Here is a 24,246-nt window from a genome sequence, read left to right as displayed (position 1 = left end):
AAAGAAAGGAAAGATAAAATTAATCATAAGCGATCGTATAATGCTGAATAGACAGTTTGAAGGAGCTGCATTTGAATTTAATAGGAACCGCTTCCTCCTTTCTCCGAAGCAGTCATCCAAAGCAAAAATACGGAAATCGAATTTCTAACAAAGGTTTTGAAAATTGTTCTAAGAAATTGTTGCATCGTACTCCAAGAGAAAAATAAAACAAAATGAAAGAAAATGTGCTAAAACATCGAATTAAAAGTGAATGCTTAGGATGATGGAAATAAGTAATAGATAGTACATAATAATGCAAGAGTACAATAATATACAATATAATAATAATAAATAAATGATAATATATTAAAATAATAAATCAAAATAAAAGATACATTAGACAGATAAGATATTAAGATAAATTAGTTGCAAAAGGTTGCATTTGTTATTCCTTATTATCTTAAACACATTCCTTGGAAGAGCTAGGTCAAAACGGTTTCACAATGGAAAATACTGGTATAGTAGCTGTGTGCACAAATTGCCGTAATTTTTCTTCAGTGGTTTACCGAACTGTAACTTCTACGTGTGATAAAATTCAGCGACGAGGTGGCGAGTTGTGAAACGAGCTGATAAGGACTAAACACAACATACGAACTTACTAAATTTGACTCAACATGCGATGCACACTCAGCGTTCGGAAAATTTATAAAGTGCGATTTTTGTGATCCTTTGGAGTTCTGACCGTTAATCTCTTTTTACCCATTCAACCATTGTCGTCTACGCAGTTTTTGATTGATTTGCTCCAGCTTAAGTCAATATCAGCACTGATCTGATCCTTTATATCTTAACTATCATTATTTCATCCTTTTTTTGCTGATCTTTCTTGTCGATTTTTGTGTTATTCAGACTTATGGGTATTGCATCAAAATACGATGCAACATTTTCCGCACGATGGATGAAAAGACCAGCGACTATAATTTTGCTAATGTTTTTCGGTTGTATTATGTTCTCTTGTATATCTTTTTACGAAGAATATGATAGTTCAACATTTGGTCGTTCAAATCGCCCTTACGCGGACTTCAAACTGCGCCGGATGGTCAAAGTATCACCAGAGGTGAAGATTTCTTGCCTTTGAAAAAAAAACTTCAAATCATTTTTTATTTAGGATCAAAATGTTACAATCGGTATAGTTTCTATTCTCGATGAAGGAACATCACAGGAGAAGTACAGAACAGCAATGGACTCTATGAAATGCTATGCACACAGATATAATTATAAATACAACGTCTTAAGCGGAGTGGATTACAGGCGCGAATGTCCGCAGAAGGAAGTGAGTTGGTTTAAATGTGAAGTTCTTTGCCATTAATTCTATAATTTTTAAAAATTTATTATAACTGATTTGGCCATAGCGGATAGTCCAACGTTTATTGCGACAAGAGCCCCAATACATCGATACACGCAGTATATATACGGACAAATGGGATGATAAATTTCAATTTTCTTGAGAGAGGAATGCTACTAGACATAACATAGGCCTGACATTTTTCCTATTGGATTTCTCATAGAGCAATGATCCACTTGAAAAATTTTCTAATATGTGCGAGAAGCGGTATTTAATGGAATTCTATAGTCATTATTCTGTACGGTTACAGAAACAACCATCACATCAAGTAATTTTCAACAGTGGACGAACGCATTTTAGCACTTTAATTGAATAGCTATCTCAACTACCGATAGTCAGTGTTGATAAGGGAGACGAGATACGGTATGGCGTGCAATGAGCAACATTTGTGATAGTGATATCACACAAAGTGATAAGCTTCAATAGACCTATGCTTCTAATTCTAATCCATGAGAAGAAACAAAGGAATGGAGATGAAACTTGATTTTTTTTTCTTGCTATACTCATCAGTTCATAGAAGGCGCTCTCTGATCCATACGTGACAGAATGTCAAATTATACGCACAAGCACAAGCACAGCAGCACAAGCTTTGCGGATACTAGCAAAGTGTTGATTCTGAAGGAGGTGTGTCTGGGCTATTAACATGGCAACAACAGCGGTAGCGGCACACTTTCCGCGCTGGGCTTTCTTGGATTTTTTTTCGGATTCTTCAAAATTAACTTCAGTTTGGCAGACATTTTAGGGTGAAGGATGGTGTCGTGATGCTTGGCTTACAAATAGCCACTGGAATCCCGAGACTGATTTCATGTTCCATGCATGGAAGGAGGTGAATAAGTTATCTCCCGAAAACAAGAACGTCGGGTGAGTTCCGACTTACTGGGATTTATTTATTATTTTGCATGCGTTATTTTTCTTTTCCTATTAATTCTGTGCTGAGAGCTCCTTTTGCTTTTCTTCTCTTATCGCTTCCAAAATGTAAGCTTAGGATATCTTCAAGGATTGTTGGAACAAATCGCATTATTAACATATCGCCCCTGTAACTTCTGAAAGTCATCCTGTATTGCAGTGTCCTTTCTGGTCCCGAATTTTATCCGTGGTTTAACGCCTTAAAAACACCTTTGACGAAATCTCAGTTTTTTAAGCGGTAAGAAATTTCAAACTTTCTCTTTTTGTTCTCTTGAAAACTAGACTATTTAGGTGGAGATGATTGGACACATGATGCAGATTTTATCGTCCCTGTCAGCCAACTACAGGCACACCTGAATCAAAAGCTGGAAAACGTTGAGCGTTCATATCGACATCTGAGGAGACAACTTAAGTTGTAGTTAGCTAAGAAAGAAAAGCTGGCTCTTCCTTATTATAACACCATATATTGACGTTGCTCCTGGATTACCGTGTAGCGATCACTCAACGAACGCAGACCGCCTATGTACAGTCGTCCTTTGTGATTATGTTCATGTTTTTCACCACTGAGAAGCAAAAATAATTTGGTTCGGAATGAATATTCTGTGCTATTTTGTTATCAGGCATTGCATGCACCACTTCCAATACACGGAACTCATCTTCCGCTAAAACATAGAATGTTTGCAGTCCAATCCTGAGTTCAATCGCCTACTTTGACGATTTTACTTTGACGATTTTCTTAGCGTTTTCTCCGAATTCGTCTTTATGTTAACCGTTGATTCGTTAGTTTTTCTGATTCCTTTTTCTGATTGTCTTGGTTTCATTAGTTATGTCGCTAGCAGCTGCATTGTATTTTTTTCTCTATACGTTTCATTCACACTATCCGCTTTCTACTTTGTTAAATTCTCAGATTTTAACACCTAACTTCCTGAGTTTCTGATGAGATGCTTTTAAATACTAAACTATCTTTCTTCCCTAATCGTGCATAGAACTAATCCCCCTCATTTTATTCTGGTTGTTATTTTGTTTGTTCGTTTGTTGTTTGTTTGTTTGTTTGCTGGTGTTCCAATATGTATTTTTTGAATTTGTTTGTGTTCATCTTCGGCATATCCTTTTAGCACGACAATGGAAGTGATAAATAAATAAATAAATAAAAGACCAATTGCGATTTTCTGGCAAACATGTTGGGAACTCTTTTTAAAAATTATTGTCTCGCATTCAGAAGGTAAAATGAAGCAAAAAGGAAGGAAATGTGGTGAAACCTCGAATGAATTGCGAATGCTTACAACGATAATAATAAACAACAAATAATTCATATACAATAATATAATACTATAATATTACATAATATAATGATGTGGTGACAAGAATAAACAATGATAAATAGGAATGAATAGGAATAAGGAATAATAATAAATAAGAGATAAATTAGATGTGAAAGGTTGCATTTGCCATTCGTTATTATCATAAACACATTCCCTGAAAAATCGAGAGGTCGAAACAGTTTCATAACGGAAAACAGCATATCAGCAATAGAAATTTACAAATTCCAATAATTTTTTCCTTCGTGGCTTGACGAACTGTAACTTCTACGTGTGATAAAATTCAGCGACGAGGCGGCGAGTTGTAGATTGAGCTGATAAGGACCAGACACAACATACGAACTTACTAAATTTGACTCAACATGCGATGCACACTCAGTGTTCGCAAAGTTTATAAAGTGCGATTTTTGTGATCCTTTGGAGTTCTGACCGTTAATCTCTTTTTACCCATTCAACCGTTGTCGTCTACGCAGTTTTTGATTGCTTTGCTCCAGCTGAAGTCAATATTAGCACTGATCTGATCCTTTATATCTTAACTATCATTATTTTATCCTTTTTTTTGCTGATCTTTCTTGTCTTGATTTTTGTGTTATTCAGGCTTATGGGCATTGCATCAAAATACGATGTAACATTTTCCGCACGATGGATGAAAAGACCAGCGGCTCTAATTTTGCTAATGTTTTTCGGTTGTATCCTATTCCACCATATTTCTCTCTATGAAGAATATGTTAGTTCAAAAGTCGCTTCAAACTGCCTCTTCACGAATTTTAAAGTATACCAAGAGGTCGAAATGTCACCAGAGGTGAAGATTTCTTGACTTCGAAAAAAAAAAACTTCTAATCATTTTTTATTTAGGATCAAAATGTTACAATCGGTATAGTTTCTATTCTCGAAGAAGGAACAACACGTGAGAACTACAGAACAGCAATGGACTCTATGAAATGCTATGCACACAGATATAATTATAAATACATCGTCTTAAGCGGAGCGGATTATAGGGGCGAATGTCCGCAAAAAGATGTAAGTTGGTTTAAAGGCATCACCCCACGAATCTGAGGTGGAACGGAACTTAGGTGGAGTATTCGTGCACGGGATCGTGGATTATGGAGAAAAAGGTGATTCTGTCCACTTCTTCCGAATTGCCGTAAAAAACGTCCCGGAAGATACGGCTTCCGGCGTTCTGGTGCACTATTTTCTACAACGAATTCGATTGGAGCGCGTCAACCTTGTGTACGTGCCGCATTTTCCAGGCCTTTTTTTACGGCAGTTAAAGAGAAATGGACGGAATCACCCATCTCTCCATAATCTATTATCCCGTATACGAATACTCCACGTGAAACGCGTACCACCTCAGATTCGTGGGGTGATACTTTTAAATATGAAGTTTTCTGTCATTATTTCTATAATTCTCGAAAATTTATTGTGGCATCAGAATGGATTATTTCCAACAGTCAACTAACAATTTTTAGTACATTTTTAGTACAAACACATTTGTAACGATTGTGCGGTACTGGTGCACCAAAAATCCCGGCGTTTTACGGTTTCTTGCGCCGCCTCAAGACCCCTTGCCGTATGACTCGCTGGTTTTTGGCGCCAGCGCACTGTTTCCACGCCATGGGGCTTATCGCTCTTCATTTTGCTGCAATCTGGTACAAGTGCACCAGTTCAGCGTCGTCGGACCGTCTCATACCATTTTATTATTTTATTTCGTTGGTGCAACATTTCGTCGCCATTGACCACGACTCACTCTATCCCACTGTCTTTTGGTGCCGACACACTGTCCGACACCACTATAACCTTCCTGAAACAGAAGAACAATAAACAATAAACAAAAAAGTTGAGCTCTCTTCACTTTATCAAGTTTCTTCGTAAGATGCAGACAAAATAAGGGTCCTAAATTAAATTCTAAATAAAGAATAAAACACCAACACAATAACATAACAGCAAATTAATTAAACAAAAAAAAAACAATTATTATGATGACTGTTTCATTTAATGCATCTACGGTTTGCAGATTACATTTCAACGACATTGTATTGTTGCACACTTACTTGAGACTAAAGAGTTGGATTGGATTTTGTTCGTCGATTCTGACATCGGAGTGGTAAACGAAAAGAAGTTCGTTTTTGGTTTCAGTCAATCTTTTTCTTCTCTTCTCAAAAATTTTATTGCTAATTACTTGCTCATGTGTCAACTTGCCTCTTCACCATAGTCGTTTCAGGAGATTAGAAGGTATGATCATTCCAAATAAGGACATCATCTTTTACAATAGGTTCTTTAACCATGAAGTCATGGCAGGTTTGTTGTTCCGAGCGTTTGACAGCAACAGATTCAGGTATACTCTGCAGAAAAATGTAACAGGAAAAAATTCATTGAAACGTTTCTTCAAAGCGTAGTCTCAAGTATAGATATATGCGGAAATGTCGGCTAGAATAGTCATCTTGTTATGATTCCAAATTCATAAACCAATCATCAGTCAATCCATCATAATGTTTTTAAATTCCAGCTACATCGAAATAATAATATAAATGTAAAATTAATTTTAAGTATTCTCCAGATGAAGTATTGACTCCCTCAGGAAGAAAACCATTACATTTTTTGGGTACTGCACATTTTCAAGGCCTACATAGAATACGGATCTAAGCAGCAGTTTACCTTAGCTCGTGTTAACCATAGGATTTCTTCTTTATGTACTTATAATTGCTTTGTTATGGTCTTTCTTTTATTTCACCACTTCACCAAAAAGTCTAACTGAGGCAAGTCGAGTAAAGGCATCATTTGACTAGCAAATTCATTCATTTATTTATCCACATGTACCAATGGTGGATGAGAGGAAAAAGAAAAAATAAACACACCTCGTGTTGTTCGAATTGCAAGCTAAAAATGCAAACCTTCATTGCATTCGATTCTCCTATGGAGAAGGTGGAGAAAATATCCTGGAAAGTGAGGAATAGCAGAATTCTTTCGGTTTCGGTGATTAAACTTAAGAATAAATTGCTAAAAGAATAAGCCTTGAAATTTTACCGGAAAACAGCACTAGAAGCGCAGAGTTTCTGTAAACGAATTGTAAATAATAATGAACAATTGGGTCTTGGAAAGGATGGGGATTGCTGGAGAAAGATTATTCTCCAGATTATTCAAACAATTCCTCGAATTTCATTTGAGAATTTTTCAGGTTCCTTCTTTGCACGACGGAGTAAAACATCAATTGAATTCCTTCGTGGATGGGCCAATTATGAATTCCGTCTCCCGAACAGTTTCCATGGCCGAGACAATGGTGCTATACATGTTCGTGAGTGTGTTCCCTGTGGAACTGCGTATTACCGCTATTTTCTTTGTTCTTCAGTCTAATGTTATTCAAAAAAGGAGAACCTTGAATTTCTAATATTTTTGGTAGACTATTATTGCTATTTTTTCTAATTACTTATTTTTAATTCTTTGAATATTTTTGAGTGAATTTTTCCATGAGGATGTTGGAAGCTCCTTCCTTAAATTTCTAATTAGAAGTCCTGGAATATCCAAATTCAATAAGTGGAATCAACCCAGAAGAAAACGGTTTGGTTTTTCGGATTTCATTAACCTCTGAAACTGAGACACACTTATTGCGAACCGTGATGAATTACAGCGATGAGTGGTGCTAGCAAAGGTCCCCTTCGATCGTGATCGCTCCGCTCCACGGGGCCGCTTCGAGCGCAGCCGCTTCCGCAACTGCTCGAGCTTCATGTCGGTTTGACCCGACTATACTCGCTCTTCCGTGTTTTAAGTGCGTGTGCTGCGAGATGGCGCACGGAACGAACCCCTTAGTTCGTACGATGGAGCGTGAGGAAGAGATTACCATTTGGAGATCAATAGTTCATCTAATCTATCCAAATAGAAGTTGGAGTAGAGCTATTAGCTTAACTGTTCCTCCCCTACTACGAGAGTAGCAAATGAGAAGAGAAATAATAATCTCAGCGGATGATATCCTAGCATGGCTGCAACTTTTCAGATGTGGCTACTTGAACAGATCAAGCCTATGAAGAAGTGTTCCTATGTATGCCATTCGTTATGGAATGCATCCATTGATTACGCAACTCTCTCCTACTTCACAGTATGCTGCAGAGAGTTATTAAAAAACTCTGAAATCCCGTATATTGCTATATTGGACAAAGTAGGTTAACAAAATGTTTGTTCATCGATCCATTATTTACGCTTGTGGAAGGAAACAAGTAATTGATAGGGTGAAGGTTGGGCAAGAGATGGTTGGCTCACAAACAGTCACTGGAATTCATCATCTGATTTTATGTTTCATGCTAGAAAAGAACGCGATAAAAAGAAATACAGAGCTAATGAAATAGGGTGAGTTGAATACGACTTGAAGACTACTTATCTTCTATGTTTACTTTTTGTTCCAGAGAACTCTCAGGTCCTGAATTCTTCCTTTGGTTTGACACGCTTAGATCTCCTCTCGAACTCCAACAATGTCATAACGGTAAGTTTTCATAGATTATCTGATTCCAGCACCTATTCACGTGCTACTTAAGAAAAGCTGTGTTATAGTGTCTGCAGGATGGGATCACGATCCAGCTCTTATCGTTCCACATGGCGATATTCTCCGACATTTGAAGAATCGTAGAGACATTGTTTGCTGGGAGTACCAACAAATGACAGCTGAGATCAAGAAAAAGTATAAAATTGAATCACGAAAGGGAAACGTTAAGGAAAAAATGACAAAATCAAGTAATGACGAACAAACCGACAACTGGATCTGTTAGCAGGTCGACACATCTCTTTTATGTACAATATAGGTTTATTTATTATTTTATTTTATCATCATATTTATATTTCGTATACAAATATAATGTAACTACATCAACTTCTCTATTTATTTCTAGAATTAAACCGTATCTATTTCACGAGATCCATGAATGCTCACAATTTCTTTTTGTTGACGGATTTATTCAGTGAAGCCGTTTCGCAAAGCTTCGACAAGAAAATTTCGTTTTCATAACCTTGCCAATGTATTTAATGATAATGGAAATTAACAGCGATTGGGTTGACAAGGATCCATGGATCTCCCTCATTAGAAGAACTACTGCCAGTTAGTCCCGAAGTTAAGTGCAACGTACCAAAATGACGAATTGTGGGCTAAAAGTGAGCTTACGTTTGCCCTGAGACGCAGGTGGATTCGCTTTTACGGACTCGTTTCTTTTTGGTGTCATTGCGTATTAACAAAGAAGATGTGAAACTCTTTTGCCAAGAACCGCTTTCTGCTCGTTTCTGCTGTACCAGGATCGAGCCATAGTACTTTTGTATTCCTCACGTCTGTCCGGCCTAAAGCTTGTAATCGAGTGACTGCAAGGAAGGGAAGCGGTCGGTTCGAAGTCAATAATCGGCTTCTAGAGCATCTACACAACTACTCGAAGAAAACGAAGTTTTTAAAATCAACGTAAATAAAAAATGACCGCTTTCCAGAGGTGACAGCCACGTCTGTCCTGCCCCGGGTCCGCTCCGAGGAGGAGCCATGGGCTTCGGTGGTAGGATCCGGAGCCGACTGCCCGGGTCTGGAGGAGCCTGCATTGGGCTAGCCATCCGATGGTGGCCTAGCCACTCCGAACCCTGCGGGCTCGTGTCCAGGGTCCCATCCCCCTGCCCCGACTCCCCCTTCGGGGGCCTCGGGGTTGTCCCCTGATCCCACCCCCTAACCTATTCTACTGTGGTTGTAATGCGGTAAAAGTGGTTATACATAGCTGATTTATCCTTATAACGACACTCACGGCAGTGCAGAAATACACGACATAAACTACGGATGCCAAACGACATCAAACTGCACGATGACTACTGACTCTATGGTCAGAACTCTTTACACTGTCTTTCCAAAAAAGATGCAATACTTTTCTAGTCCCTAGCGAGGAGAAAAACTACTGGACAGCCCTTGCAACAAGTGCAACATATTGTTGTTGCCTACTTGAGAAACCCCACGGACAATCTACGGAGAACAGGTGATACAGAGTTGACCAGAACCTTTGCCAAATGGATCCTTGCAGTTCGAACTTACCCAGAAATTCACGGTCGACTTATTACCTCATTACTGGAACATGATTTGGATCCCCGACTATCTAAATAAAGATCTCAACCACTTACGGTTTGGTATTGTACAATGATCGCTTTTTCATACTCAAACCACTTGGTATTTTTTTTATAAACTCTTGAAACATTATCTTTCGATCATTTTTTTTTAGTATAAAAGGTGGTCCACGTGAAGGGTGGCGCAACTACCCACTTCTTTGCACAAATCAGTCTAGACAAGGAGTTTTTTTTAATAGTCACAACATTCTACATAAAATCCCACACTTCACATTCAAAGTGACTGCCTTTAGTTTCAACACGGGCATCAAACATGTTTCAAAAATACTTAAGGATGCGCGCGATCATTTCCAGCGAGATCTCCTATCCCTTTACTCTCTAAGAAAGGCTTTAGAACACGACATACTTGCTATCGTTGATGCAGTTTGAGTGTCTTTGAAATCTTGGAGACTAATAGCCCGCGTTTGAACATTCCTATCTAAGAATATCTGTACATAGATATTTATTTGGGTATAGAGAATAAGACTGGCCAGCATGAGACTAAAAATACGGGAAAAACGACTAACACCCCAGCGAAGCTAAAAATAAACAAAAAAAAAGCGAGATTGCAATTGGAAATGCAAGAAATCGGGTTTTCCATAGTCCGCCACAATTCATGTGGACAACTCCGTATTTGCGCTTGTTGGTCATATTTTCACCTCTTTCGGCGTGTTCACACAAAAATTGCTCTTTCGCTATATTTCCAGTCACATCGCCCGAATCAAAGATGGATATGCGGAGAACACACATTAAACATGCGGATTTCTATACCCTTCAATTTCCGTTTTGTTTCTAACGAAGGCGAATCATCCGAATTCAAATTGGACAGCACTTAGAGCTTAGAAAGCATATAATACAAAATTGAAATGGTTGGATATATTTAGGTTCACATTGTAAAACGCAAATTTGATAGAAATTCTACACCAAACAAAATGAAAAATGGAAATATCTAGCTTTCACCCTTGTCATCGATTATCGAGTCATATAACATGTATCTAACGGTCTTTTCCGTACGATCATTCGATTATAGACAATGTATCATAATTAGAGAGCAGACATGTAGTCGAAATTACTAATTAGTGTAAAAATTGTACTACTACTGTTGTACTGTTCAAATAACGGGCAGTCTTCTCCCTGTCGTTTTCTTTCTTCTTGTTTCTGCGTACTTGTGATTTTTCTCATATTTTGTTGATGACGCATTGGCCGACTTCTCTGTTATGTGAGTTGATTTGTTTGATGTGTTATTCGTCAAAATAAATAGCTATGTATGCGTAGCTGGGACAGGAAAAGGATGTGTTGAGAGCTTGTGAACATTCCTTCCCTCTTTCTGGAGTTGTTCCTCTTCATCACCATTTCTGGATACTCAATGCTTGAAATAAATTTTTGTTGATATTAATTTATTCGTCTCTCGTGAAGCCATTGTGTGTTGTTACCTTACGAAGGGAATCTTTTATTATGCTACCGGAACAAGCGAACTATGAACCCTATTCGAATGTGTGATCCGATGATGATAAAAATCATGACCGTTGCGTTTTGCAGAAAACTCATACGACTTGTCCCTGCAAGGATTCCGGTGGGTTGGGAAAATCTATGAGCAACTAGATATCACCTACCTCCTAGAAAGCACTTTCTCCGCCGGACATATGTCGACCTTCTTTGCGGTGAAGTCAGATTTCTGCGTAGTGTCACCAACAAACGCACTGCTTGATAAGTAGTTGGTCTCAGTAGGTCGCATGGATCGCTGACGAACCGCTGAAACACTGAAATTTCTCGTTCCGAGAGTTATCGACAGTGAGCCACTGTGACATGACTCCTTTTATTGCTGTAATTGGACGAGGGTATGGTAATTAGTGTATAAGAAACGAAAACATCCATTCTGATTCTGGTACATGACTGTAACCTCTGTTGTGGAACAATAAATACAGGTGATTGGGCTTTGCTATTAGTTGTACTAGTAACAGTAAAACATGCACTTTGCTTATTAATACAACTAAACAGAATAAAACATGAGCCCTAAAACATCTCGAATATACCTTGCACAATAACTAACTAATAACTTTAACTGTCTACTTTTTGTTTTTTTTTCTTAAAAACTGATATGGCTTGAATATCTACACTTCTCGAGTAAAACTCAACTCACCTTCCTTCAAAAAGAATCCATCCTGATATGTAGAATGTCCTTCAAATGGTAGACCTCGTTCCAACGAATTACTTTTCGGTCGAATGGCTCTTACTCTGTAACCATATGGATTTGAAGACAGCTTTCACTATGTTACACCAATAATGGCAAAACTTCCGACTTGCAAATGGAATTCCATTGAAATGAAAGAAAGAAAAGTGTACTACATACAAGCATCTGTAATATACAGCAAGAATGCTACCTTAACCCTTTGACGACAGCACTGCTCAACGGTGAGCCGGGCTGTCGTCAAAGGGACAATGCGGCTTAACGTGGAGCCGCCCGGTGTCCAACGGTTATTTTCCGTGACTTCCCAATTTCTTTAAAAGTTTGTCTGTACTTAAGTACTCTTACTTACTTATCTTCGAGCAATACCACACACAACACGGGCATCGAAAAAGGTTTCTATCTTTTGAAAAGCATAAATAAATACAAGCGTTAGTTGTGCATTCTTTAGAAATATCCAGTGCAAAATTGGCTTTTTCATTCACTACAACCAATAAAATAGTTTTTGATCTCAGCGGCATATGTGTCATTAAATTTAGGATCCTTTTCCTTGTTCTATTTACTCGTTTGTTCGATAATTACTGACAACACTACCTTGTCGAAATATAGCTGGTAAAAATCGATTGCTTTGTGACAGCTACGTGACGGATCATGTGGACCAAATTGATGAGAAAATTTCCAGTCATCATGAGTTTTTACGTCGCTTAAAGGCAGCACACCACGAATCTACGGTCCCTTGCTGCCTATCGGGGCAGTCCGAATTGATTTTCGACGAATCGCAGGGCGGAGGCGGCGCAAGAGGTGGAACGTTGCAATAGGTGGCGTCGTACAAAACAGCATTCGTGAGGCGGCTGTTTGCAGTGATGCAGGAAGAGATGTGCGGAACTACCCACGTCTCCGTAATTTTCGACACCGTATACGGATACTCCACCTGAAATCTGCACCACCTCAGATTCGTGGTGTGCTGCCTTTAATCATTCGTCTGTTTGTTCTCACCCATCTGACACCGACAATCTCTCATTGCTTCTCGAATTTAACTCCTTATCCGCAAGCAGCAGCACTAACGCATCATTAAAGATAGAACCATTTTCTGTAGTTTCTTCATCAGATTCATCGAGTAGTCTTTTAAAACTGTTCTCTAAATCGTCCAACGCAGATTCGTCCATCTTTGGCTGCTAAAACTCACTTAACTGTATGTAAACAGAATGAATAAGGGTAAAAAAGTGCTATAACAACGCGATTAGCAACAAATATAATACAAATTATGTAAAAAGGCAAACATTTGTACACAGGAGTGGTAACCGTGCGACAACGAAGCTCAATGTTGAGTCGCGGCTGCACGGTGGCTTAAAGGCATCATCCCACGAACATAGATGCGATGGTCGGAGCCGGTGCTCTTATCCCCTTCACTTACGGTACGGTTGGGGAGAGGACCTCCTTCACTGTTAAACGGTTGGCGAAATTACCCCCTTCATTTTGGGACCGCTGGCGAAAGGACCCCCTTCACTTGAGCTGCACTCCATGAGCTAAACCCCCTTCACCGAGGAGGGCCCAGCTCGACCCTATAGCACCTATGCCCACGAATCTGAGGTGGTGCAGATTTCAGGTGGAGTATTCGTATACAGGATGGGAGACTACGGAGAGGGAGGTGATTCCGTCCATTTCTTCCTAATTGCCGTAAAAAACGGCCCGGAAGATAAGGCTTCATTCGTTTTGGCGCACCATTTTGTACAAGAGGTTCGATTCGAGCGCGCCAGTCTTGTGCGGCGCCGCATCTTCCGGGTCGTTTGCCTGTACCACGTGCGAGACACGCAAAAACGTGCACTGTCGTCAATGGGTTAAGAGGTGTTTTATAGATATAGGTTGTCCATGAAATAGCAATGTCAATGTCATTGAACGAATATGAAACAAGTGTGAAAGAGAAAGCAAAAAACTTTGACATTTCGACGTCTACTTCATGCATCTATTTGAGAGATCCGGAAACAGTTTTTTTTAACTTAGACACCAGAAATCGGGTAAAGTGAAGGAGTTGAAGGGAGAGGCTTGTGACCGCGCTCTCATTTCTGGAAGTAAATAACCAAATCAGTCGGGGTGCTAAGACCTTAGCAATAGTCTTAGAGGATCCATGATATGCAAGGTAAAGTAACAAAGGGAAAAAAAAAGAAAATAGAGCCTAGAGAAATTGCAGCCCACCTCCTCCCCCCCACCCAAAAAAAAAAAAAGAAACATATTCTCTACCATTTTCTCGTTCTCCTTCCATTTAGTTTGATTAAATGGAAAAGGATCGATCAAATTTCCGGTTCGATTGTTTTATTGCGACGAAGTTCCATACTAACACTAACTTTCAACTGCAGTTGTACAGTTGTATGAGTGTCACCCACAATCTGGATGATGATAGGATGTGCATAGATCGAAGAAGAAATGGATAAAGTTGCTGACGTTATTCAATCCGCTTGGGATGCGCCAACACGTTCACTTCAACTTAGAATCGTTTGAGGATCATGAACGCTATATTATTCTTGACATAATCTAGCCCATACAATGACTCGCGGGGGCTACTTGATGTACGAAGTCAGGTTTTCATCCTTTCAGAAAAGTTTGCCAACAATCGACCTCGGACGGATGAAGGGCTTGATGGGTACTGGGGAGGTTTCGAACAATCGAACCGAGCAGTCGGGGCACTCAGTCGCGCTCGTATTTCTCGACGCTTTAAAGGGTCGTGCTGCGTACGGGTTTCAAGGTGGATTATGCCTATAGGTAGTAGATTGTGGGGAAAAGGGTGATTCCGTCCTCTCTTCCTAATTGCCGTAAAAAAAACGGGCCGAACGATGCGGCGCGTGCACAAAGCTGGCACGCTCCATTAGAACTCGTTACAAATCCCGTATACAAAGTAGCTCCCCGGTACGCGTGAAGCCGCATCTCCCGGGTCTTTTTCACGGCGATTAGGAAGAAATGAGCGGGATCCCTCCCGTTTCTGCAATCTATGATCCCGTATAATCTTTGACCATTGGAAATCCATATCACGTCAGATTCGTGGGCTGTTGCATTTAACTTACTTTTTTTAGTAACTTAAGTTTGGATTTCATAGATCTTCCATGACTAATGCTTAGGCCTTAGGGCCCCGATTAATTTAATTATTTACTTAGAGAAATGAGGGCGCCACTGAGTACACTCCCCCAACCACACTTCACAATTTACCATCTGCCCCACATCCATACCCATATAGTGATAGGAACGGCAAGAGGTGAGCACTCACTGATGGTACGATGGTGTTCCCAGCATACGCATTTGTCACGCAGCGGCATGTAATGTACAACGAGCAATTCTATCTATGGTGATCCAGCTTACAATTATATGTACGTTATGTGGAATAATTTCAGCAGCCATATAACGACAACCTCTTTCAGGGGTAGCCGATTGATAGCATCGGACCATCGAGTGACAGGTACAGCCAAGCGCATGCTGGTCACGATGCAGCAACGTACCGATCGAAAAATGGAACAAAACTACAGCGTGTACACAACTGGTGGAAAATGTAGTTGGGGGAGGGAGGCACCCCTATTTCTTTACGCTCTTTCTTGCTTTTTTTTTCTCTTACTTCCTTTAGCTTACTTGTCATAGATCTTCCAAGACAAATGATTAGGCCCTAGGGCCCCGATCGATCTACTTCGATTATTTACTTCGAGAAATAAGGGCACCACTGCGTGCTCACCTCCAACTACAATTTACCCCACAACCGTACACGTGGGTACTACAGTAACTACTACAGTCATAACTACTAAAAAAACGTGTTGTAAAGTGGCGACGCGAAGTGTTCACGCCGAAGCCGTACATCGAGATCATTCTACAGTAACCCCACTCTCATATCCCAGGACCTCTCCTCTCCTTTGCGTTTTGATCCTTTAATCAGAACACTGCTCAATCACAATTTGAGTCCAACACTTCTCAGCGGCTATTGTTTCAAAGAATTCTTGATTTTTTGGAACTAATGGGTTTCTTACTGATATTACTATTATTTCCTTGTCCAAATGTAGCTAGTAGAAGTCGACTGGCGCTACAACATAGAAAAGCGCGCTGTCATCAATGAGTTAAGGTTTCCACTACTTTTTTACTACAACACTTCCACTATTTTTTTACTTTACTTTTTTTTTACTATAAAAGTGCCTTAATAGTATGGAATAGTCTTAGCAGAACACTTTTCTCTTGGTTTTATAGTTTGCTTTTCTCCTCGGAAGCCTCTAAGATCTTAGCTTAAAAAGGTTTAACTTCTGTCCCACTTTTTTTTGTGTAATTGTGTACGACCGGATTCTTCATGGTCGTTACTCCAGATTCTTTCCCTTTTTTTCTGGTTTAATACTTCCTGATTCCAGAGGATTTCCTCGAAGGTTCCATTTTGCAGGAATTGGACTTCTGCCCCGCTTTTTTTTTGTGAAATTGTGCGTAGTTAACCCTCTTCAAGGATGGATTTCGTGATCCAACTATAGCTGTGACTACAGCAAACCGTAATCATGTATAATAATACGAGAAATGAGGCAGGAATTGAATCCCTGCAAACTAATATCTTAAAGGCGGGCTCAGAAACAAAACAAACAAACAAACAACAACAACAAACATAGCAAAACAAACGATAAAAGTAAGAGAAAAGGACTTCACTAAGACTAATTAATAATATCTATGCATTACTACACGAAATGAAAGTGAAAATCATAAAACGGAGAAGGAAGAAGGTCTTGGTGAGCTTTCCGCATACTGTAGGGGGAGATTTGTGCACTTCTTCCCCGAGGACGTAGTTGCGTCGTCATGTTACAATACGCTACGTACGAATTTATGTACACTAAGTGGACAGAAAGGTGCTTTTAATGTGAAAGGTAAGTGCTAAGAGTTTGATGGAAGGTGTTTCAGTGTTATTCATAAAATGTCTCATTACAGATCTCTCCGAGAGATCATAACTCAGTACTTTACATTGTTGTTGTTTATTGTTATGCACTACTGGCTCATCTACCGTACAAGGATATGTCCCTTCACCCGCTATCAGCTTAAAGACAGCACACCACGAATCTGGGGTGGTGAGGATTTCAGGTGGAGTATCCGTATGGATTAATCCGTAACGGTCGTAGATTGTGGAGACTGGGGTGGGTCCGCTCATCTCGGCCTGAATCACTGCAAACAGCCGGCCCCTGAATAAAGTTTTTTTACGATGCCTTCTGTTGCGACGCTCCACCCATTGCGCCGCCTCCGCCCTGCTATTCGTCGAAAATCAATTCGGACAGCCCCGATAGCCAGTAAGGGACGCTACGCGTGCAAGGGTGGCGCGCTGGAATAGAAGGCATCGTACAAAACGGCATTCTTGGGCCGGCTGCTTCCAGTGATTCAGGGAGAGATGAGCGGAACCCCCCCTGTCTCCATAATCTACGACCCCGTATACGGATACTCCACCTGAAATCCGTACCATCCCAGATCCCGGTATGCTGCCTTTAAAGAGCAGAAGAGGTTTTTGTGTCCAACGTCTGGATTAGCTGTACGATGTAGCTTACTTCTCTGAACTCCTTGCTTGGAAATCGTTTTGTGTCGTAGTGAGACCGTCCATGGGACCGTCCCTAAGCAAATTATTTGAAATAGGTCGAATAGGCGAGCTGCGGCTACCCTGTAAGGCAAGAATCTGCAAAGCTTGTGAGAGCTCACAACAATATCCACCAACCATCTTTCCAACAAAATCTGCCCGATTAGTGGTGGTCCCGGAGAAATCACCGCTGGCAAGACTTGTCACGGGAGGACGGTATGCTTTGATTCGCTCGCCCTATTATCAAAAATCCTAGCAGTATCGTAGGAAGTGTTTGGGAAATTCCTACCTGTTTTCGATCGAAATCGGCCTTAGTGGTTGTAATCCCATCGAAGTCTCCCGAAGAAATTTTGGAAACAGGTGGACGGAAAGCTTTTTGGCGTTCCGCCTTGAAAACATTCGCAATTACAGGAAAAAGAAACATATGAGCTTGCCGCTTAGCATCCGACCTCCTTCCTATCGAAGTCCACTTTACTTGTTGTGCTTTCGGAAAATTCACCTCCACCGATAGCTGTTTCAGCTGGTCGAAACGCTGTAGGTCGTTCAGCCTGGAAAAGAAAAATGAACAAGCTTTGCTTCCCGTCAGAATGCACATGGAAATGTTTTTTTTTTCGGATAGGAGGTCGTTTTCTCAAAAGCGTAGACCTCACCCTTTTCATGTTGAAGTCTGTTTTGGTTGTAGTGCTTCCGGTGAATTCTCCACCTCCTATAGCTGTTTCTGCTGGCCGGAATGGTGTCTGCCGTTCGCTCTAAGCGAATATTCTATACATATCCACGAAACACAAAAAAAAAACACAAAAACCGTAACATAGCGAAAAAATTGTTTTTATTCACGTCATGCGGATATTTTTCCAAACACAGAAGAGAAGTTGTAATCGTTACGTAGCTTTAACTCATTTCTTCCGTGAAGAAATGAAACCTCTTCGAGTAGAGGCACTGATCACGTCGAAATTTTCATATAAAAACAATCTACCTTTTTTAAATCGAAATCCGTCTTATTTGTCGTGTTTCCTAAGAATTCTCCGCCACCGATTGTTGTTTCGGTTGGACGAAACGCTACTTGTTTGGCAGCCTATAAAGAATGGGGAAAATTTGAAGAAATTTCTTTAAAATTTTAAACTTTTACGCTTTATATTTGAGTTGTACTCAAGCTATGATGTATAAAACTTGAGTGAAAATCTAGTAAGCTTTGTTCCTTCTTTTTTCTCTGTTTTATGGCAAATCTATTGGTGTTTTCAAAAAAATAACTAAATAAATAAATAATTGCATGAAATACCTGCTTCACATTAAAGTCAGACTTGTGAGTTGTATCCCCATTGAATTCTCCAGATTGAATAGCAGACACAACCGGTTTATACGATCGATTTCTATCCACCCGAAAAAGTTTTTCCGTGTAAGATGAGAAAAAGACACGTTTTCCGAAGTTTCTACGGGAACACGGGTAAAATTCAGCCCATAAATAATTCGGACGGACAGAAAAACCCAACTCACATGTTTCTCATAAAAATCCGCTTTGTTCGTAGTTTCACCATTAAATTCTCCAGAATTAATCAGTGCTTCTGCTGGACGAATTTTTCGCACCCTACAAACATAAAAATCAACCGTATTCAAAAAAAAATGTCGCTTCGACTCGAATGCTGTGTTACCTGCCAGTTTCTTTTCCCGGATACTGTGCCGTATATTCAGTAGTGGCATCACCAAATTGTCCTCTCGCAATCCATCCATCGTCCACATGAGAGCATTTATGATTTCCGAATTTGTACGATTTTTTGAGTAGAATTTATTTAAGCTTCAAAAAGTAATCTTACCCGCATTCGCAAATTTGACAAATACAACGTTCTTCCTCCTCTGGCATAATGGTTTTTTTTTCAGAATGAGCACCGGTAAAGCTTTGCTATTCTGTAAGAAGTGACTTTAACTAGAAACGGTGGAGGAGGAGGAGGAAGAGGACGGGAAGGAGGAGTGGAAAATGATCAAGAGGGTGCGGAAAAGCAATCGGTGGTGTTAAAGATCAGCCTATAATTACGTATTTAGTTTTTCAATTAAAGTTTAATTTGAATTTTCTACCCAAAAAAAACCCTCACTGTCGTCCGTACCACATATTCAGGATTCATATTCAGGACATGTCATCCCGTAATTGTCAGCATTTATTTATTTATTTATTTATTTATTTATTTATTCACATAAATCAATGATGCACCAAAAAAAAAAGAAAAAAGAAAACACACTTATCTGAATTAGAATGTTTTGAAAAAAGAAATCGGCAACTATTTTATTGTAGTGAAACTTAACTAACTCTTTCCGTAACTGATGTCATTATTATCAGAAAGCTGTAATTGTCTCTTCCTCATCGTATTTCGTACTTTTCATGCATTCAGTGCATTTACCCATGCTTAACGCAAATTACTGCTATGCTCAAGTTTTCTTAATTAAATTCTCGCCACAACAAATTGCCTACGCATGCATAGTCTAAAATGAGGATTCTCCTTTTGAATTACGACGTCGGGTGTAGTTTTCAAATCTTCGGAAATATACCAAGAAATAAAAGGAGAACACGGAGAAATTTGTTAGTCAAGAAGGAAAATATTGAAATTAGAGCGGGAAATCTTGGAAATCTGGAAAGAAACTAATAGTATTGCGAGCGTTTGCTGGAAACTTTATTAGCTCTGAGCAATATTTCGCGGACTTTTTGAAATTCTAACGGTTAACTTTTTCAATCACAATAACCATGAAAACTGTGAGAATTCAAATTTAAATTCTGTATGTAGTAGTATTCTTTATACAGTATGAATCATCTAATTAGTATAGTGAAAAGTAATTAATATTATTAGAAATTAGTATTATAGTATTAGTAATTAGTATCGAAAGAATCCGGGAAAGGGTTTTGTCTGCAGATTGCATGGACGATATGCAAGTGCTATGCAAATGCTAACGAGAGCTACATATCTGTCGCTTTATATCCTCATTCCGTCAATTATATGAGTGAATAGGTCCTTCTTGGATAAACGGATGATTTTCGAGTGGTTTTAGAGGCTAGTCCAAGGAAACGCCAAAGAAAATACCAAATTTCTAGGAAAAAAAGCCTAAGCAAAGTTAGCGTGATCAAGTTAGCATTACATGATCATCGATAAACTTTCAGTGAGGGAGTATCTAAAGGAAAAATCCGTAGAAATCAAAATTGCATGGAAAATTTCGCGGACCTTGAAATTATGAGGAAATAATGCAAAAAAAAAGTCCAAGGCAGTGAATCAACCTTCTCCAGCACCGGACCACTGGATTTAGCATGAAATAGATGGGAGGGATAATGGCTTCCCTCACCGCGCCGCTGCGCTGCCAACGGCAACGGAACAAGGTTCCATAGGAACAAAAGAATATTACTACACATTTTCCACAATAGAATAAATAGCGGACAATTACACTTGCCTGACCATCTCTGAAATTGATGTTCCCCTAAGAAAAAAGAACAGTGCGTATATATCTATTTTTGAAGAAGAAACGATGAAATACTGAGAGTAAACAATTACGAGAGTGATCCGATGCATTTTTTTTTTTGCACGTTCGGAAGCGATAATCACGCTGAAAACGTAAAAAGACGAGAGTAGGGTGAAGTAAATTGTACATAAAACGAATATAGGTTGTAGTCTTTTTTCTGACTTTATTTTCTGGCTTGCACTTACGGAAGAAACAGGGAGGAGAGTGCCGATTGGATTTCTGTCCTCTTTTTTCAGTAATAAATATCTATAGTCGAACTGAATGTGCTTGGCCGGATGATTTTCATGCACCTTATAAATATGTAAATTATGTGAAAACTATGTAAGCTTGAGGAAAAATAGAATCTGATGCTCAGACAACCGTGCAGATGCTAATCTAATCGGTCAATTAGTTGCAGCAAATTGACGAAAGGAAAAAATACAATGAATAAAGAAAGATTCCGATTTAAGGGGTAGATACGGTAGAACACGTTAAAAGTCGATTATGCTTTCATTTCTTGCTATTGCTACGAGACATCGATGTCCAAAAAGAACAGAACATAAAACATTACGAGGAAAAAAGAAAACAAGATAAAACCTAGAAAGACTGTGACCGAAAACATAAATAAGCGATAGGAAGAAGATTTCAATTTTATTAACCGATGAGAAGAACGTTCTCATTTTATTTTCACACCATTTTGAGTAGATCTGTAAACGAGAAGAGAGGAAAAATAAAGTAAAATCTAAAAAGTTAGAATTTAAAATTAATTTAAAAATTAAAAATTCTTATCTTATGTATAAACAAAAAGATTCTAGACCAGTTGATCGAAAGAAACAGAGAAACAAGAAGGAAACATTGAAAAATATCGGTGCGTTGGCATTCTTAAATATAAGCCACAGCGTTTTCGAGCGATAAATACCAAGAAAAATTTTTAAGGAACAAAAATTTACTATCAGGGGACGCCCTAAAGCTAATTCATCTTTTTAAGCACACATTAAGTAAAAAAATGTACGCCGGCGTACTCCAAAATACGCCATTATAAAATTTTATGTCAAATATCATAATTATTAATTAAAATATTTCATAAATTGAGATGATATTTCATCAAATGTGTCGTTGTGAACGTTTGTAAAAGGTGTAAAGCATCAGAAATAGTCTCAACCCATACTTTCTAACAATTTTTTTGCCCTTTTATTGGTAATACTATATCATTTATGGCTAAAACGATGAGACGCAATTTTTACTAGACATGAATAATAGTGAGTGATAAACTCGCAACGTAGTATTGACATTAAAAATGGGTAGCCTAGGTAACCTTTATCATCTGTCAACTTTACTACTAATTACTTACTTTAGCTACTTTTAGAAAAGCGAGAAATTTGATCCCGCAGAGATACGAAATTTGGCTAGAAAAATCCGTCCAAGTCTTCATCATCGTCCGTCACGATCTTATCAGAAATCAGAAAACAGAAGAATTTTCTTTATTCTATTCGCTTTTCCCTGACAGTGTTCTCGGATCGAGCAACCTCAATGTATCCTCTACCCTTCTTCTCTTCTTCCATTGTGTTAAATTTGATTTTTCTCTTCAACTTGATGTAAAAATATTGGTTTCAGAAAGTCTACTGAGTCTAAAGCCATGCTTTTTGAAGTCTACACAAAAGAATCAAAAACAATTAATAACTTTTTTCAACTATTTGCAATTTTTCCAACACGTTTTCTTAGAGGACTTTCGCTATTGCTTGGAATGCTGCACCACGGGCAATCGAATAAGGGCAATTTCGTCTAACCGATTGTTGTTTGAGACTCAACCGGATGAGATCTTTGCTCCCTTCCTAGTTCTTTTCATAAACGGATGAATAGCGTGTGAATGCAACTATGATTAAACTGATCGTCGGAAATCTAACAACGGGAGGAAAATGACAGGAAACACTTTCACACACATTTCAAGCAGCACTAAGAGAAACAGAAGTTTTCGGTAACATAGCAAAGTGACGAATTGACGAAGAATTTCACATTAACCGCGCCACAGGTAGGAACGTAAGGAACCGCTGAGTCGATAAAATTGTGTTCTGTACGGTGGGGCACAAAAAAGAAGTAAAACACTTGAATAAAATGTTGAAGATAATATAATGAATAGATAATGAAAAATAATACATTATCCGTAATGTATTTATCATACAGTAGTGTAATGCATTTATTATTGATAATAATATATCCACTATTACATTACTTATAAAATATAATAAAAGCCATCAAGGTTTCCGGTTTTGGTAGCTGCCAGCTTCCGAGTGACTGAATTACACTCGCGAGTCATTGTTTAGGCCGAAACTCGTTCCAAAAACTCAACGATTACGAATCCCAGTAGAAACTCGTTGGCACATTCTGAGTGGATTCATTCGTCGGTGACTTTATTCTTTATCCTTTGATCCTTGAAATTAACATCCTTGAAATGTCATTACAACACATTTGTCTCTAGTTCTATCCAGACATCAATGACGCGACATCAGATTCAATTAAAGGCGCCTGAGGTGGTACGGATTTCAGGTGGAGTATTAGTATACGGGATCGTAGATTATGGAAAGAGGGGTGATCCCGTCCATTTCTTCCTAATTGCCGTAAAAAACGGCCCGGACGATACGGCTTCGAGCGATCCGGCGCGCTATTTTCTACAAGATGTTCGATTGGAGACCCCAGGCTCCTGATGAAGACTTTCCGAGTGGAATATTCCTAAGAGAAAGATAAAAAGGTTGTCGAAACGTCAGGCCATAAATAAAGTTCCACCAAACCTCGATGGCACAACAAGAAAACATAAATTCACCTCACGATCCCGAGATTCCAAGACCAGGGGACTTGGAAGCACATATGTTGTTTTTCGAATAGAGTTTACGTGCACCTTTAGCCCCATAGAAGCCAAATATTTGAAAAAAACAGGGTAATTAGCGAGATAATTAGCCTCAGCTGTTCTGCTTAGTGTGCCTGCTTGACGGAGTCCGCCTGCGCAGGAGAAAAAGTGCTAGAACATAGCTAATGAGCCGTTGTGCGTTCATCAAATGCCTCTTGCATCCACACAACAAAAATATTGATTTTTCTGCTAAAATTTAAAAAAAATATATCATCTATCAAAAATTAAAACATGTCTCTAAATTAACACCAACAATCAATAGTTCAATTCTATAACATTTCTTAAATAATTCCTCAGAGCACTTAGAAGTTTTTTCTTCTTTGAAAATCCACAAAACCGTTTTTCGGGCAATTTTTAATCCTATTATCCAATCTTAGGCTCCATTTTTTCCATCTACGAGTTCCAATCAGGTTTTGT

At 39.0% G+C, this 24,246-nt stretch overlaps 2 protein-coding genes across 4 annotated transcripts; one reads left to right on the top strand and one right to left on the bottom strand.

Annotated features, from left to right (window-relative positions):
- Window positions 1-889: 889 nt before the first annotated feature.
- On the top strand, window positions 890-8,360 carry RB195_007992 (uncharacterized protein; the record flags this gene model as incomplete). 2 transcript variants are annotated; one of them, XM_064181934.1, is made up of 12 exons in its annotated part: window positions 890-1,093; window positions 1,145-1,309; window positions 2,124-2,242; window positions 4,204-4,408; window positions 4,462-4,626; window positions 5,621-5,724; window positions 5,828-5,904; window positions 6,782-6,894; window positions 7,595-7,756; window positions 7,826-7,944; window positions 8,001-8,077; window positions 8,146-8,360. In XM_064181934.1, 12 exons carry the CDS (start codon window positions 890-892, stop codon window positions 8,358-8,360), a joined length of 1,725 nt encoding a protein of 574 aa, XP_064038686.1. The 2 variants fall into 2 exon arrangements, with proteins under 2 accessions (XP_064038686.1, XP_064038687.1); XM_064181935.1 differs by lacking the exons at window positions 890-1,093; window positions 1,145-1,309; window positions 2,124-2,242; ... (3 more) ...; window positions 5,828-5,904; window positions 6,782-6,894.
- A 2,804-nt stretch (window positions 8,361-11,164) lies between these two features.
- RB195_007991 (uncharacterized protein) lies at window positions 11,165-19,311 on the bottom strand (the record flags this gene model as incomplete). Of its 2 annotated transcripts, XM_064181933.1 has the most annotated exons (12): window positions 11,165-11,270; window positions 11,325-11,463; window positions 11,852-11,946; window positions 17,431-17,540; window positions 17,595-17,693; window positions 17,746-17,844; window positions 17,906-18,004; window positions 18,107-18,205; window positions 18,430-18,528; window positions 18,948-19,038; window positions 19,103-19,165; window positions 19,265-19,311. In XM_064181933.1, 12 exons carry the CDS (start codon window positions 19,309-19,311, stop codon window positions 11,165-11,167), a joined length of 1,146 nt encoding a protein of 381 aa, XP_064038684.1. The 2 variants fall into 2 exon arrangements, with proteins under 2 accessions (XP_064038684.1, XP_064038685.1); XM_064181932.1 differs by lacking the exons at window positions 17,431-17,540; window positions 19,103-19,165 and adding an exon at window positions 12,893-13,071.
- Between the last annotated feature and the right edge of the window lie 4,935 nt (window positions 19,312-24,246).

Source organism: Necator americanus, chromosome I (assembly GCF_031761385.1).
Source record: "Necator americanus strain Aroian chromosome I, whole genome shotgun sequence".
In the NCBI taxonomy this organism is placed as follows: domain Eukaryota; kingdom Metazoa; phylum Nematoda; class Chromadorea; order Rhabditida; family Ancylostomatidae; genus Necator; species Necator americanus.
This window is presented reverse-complemented; position numbering and strand designations above follow the sequence as displayed.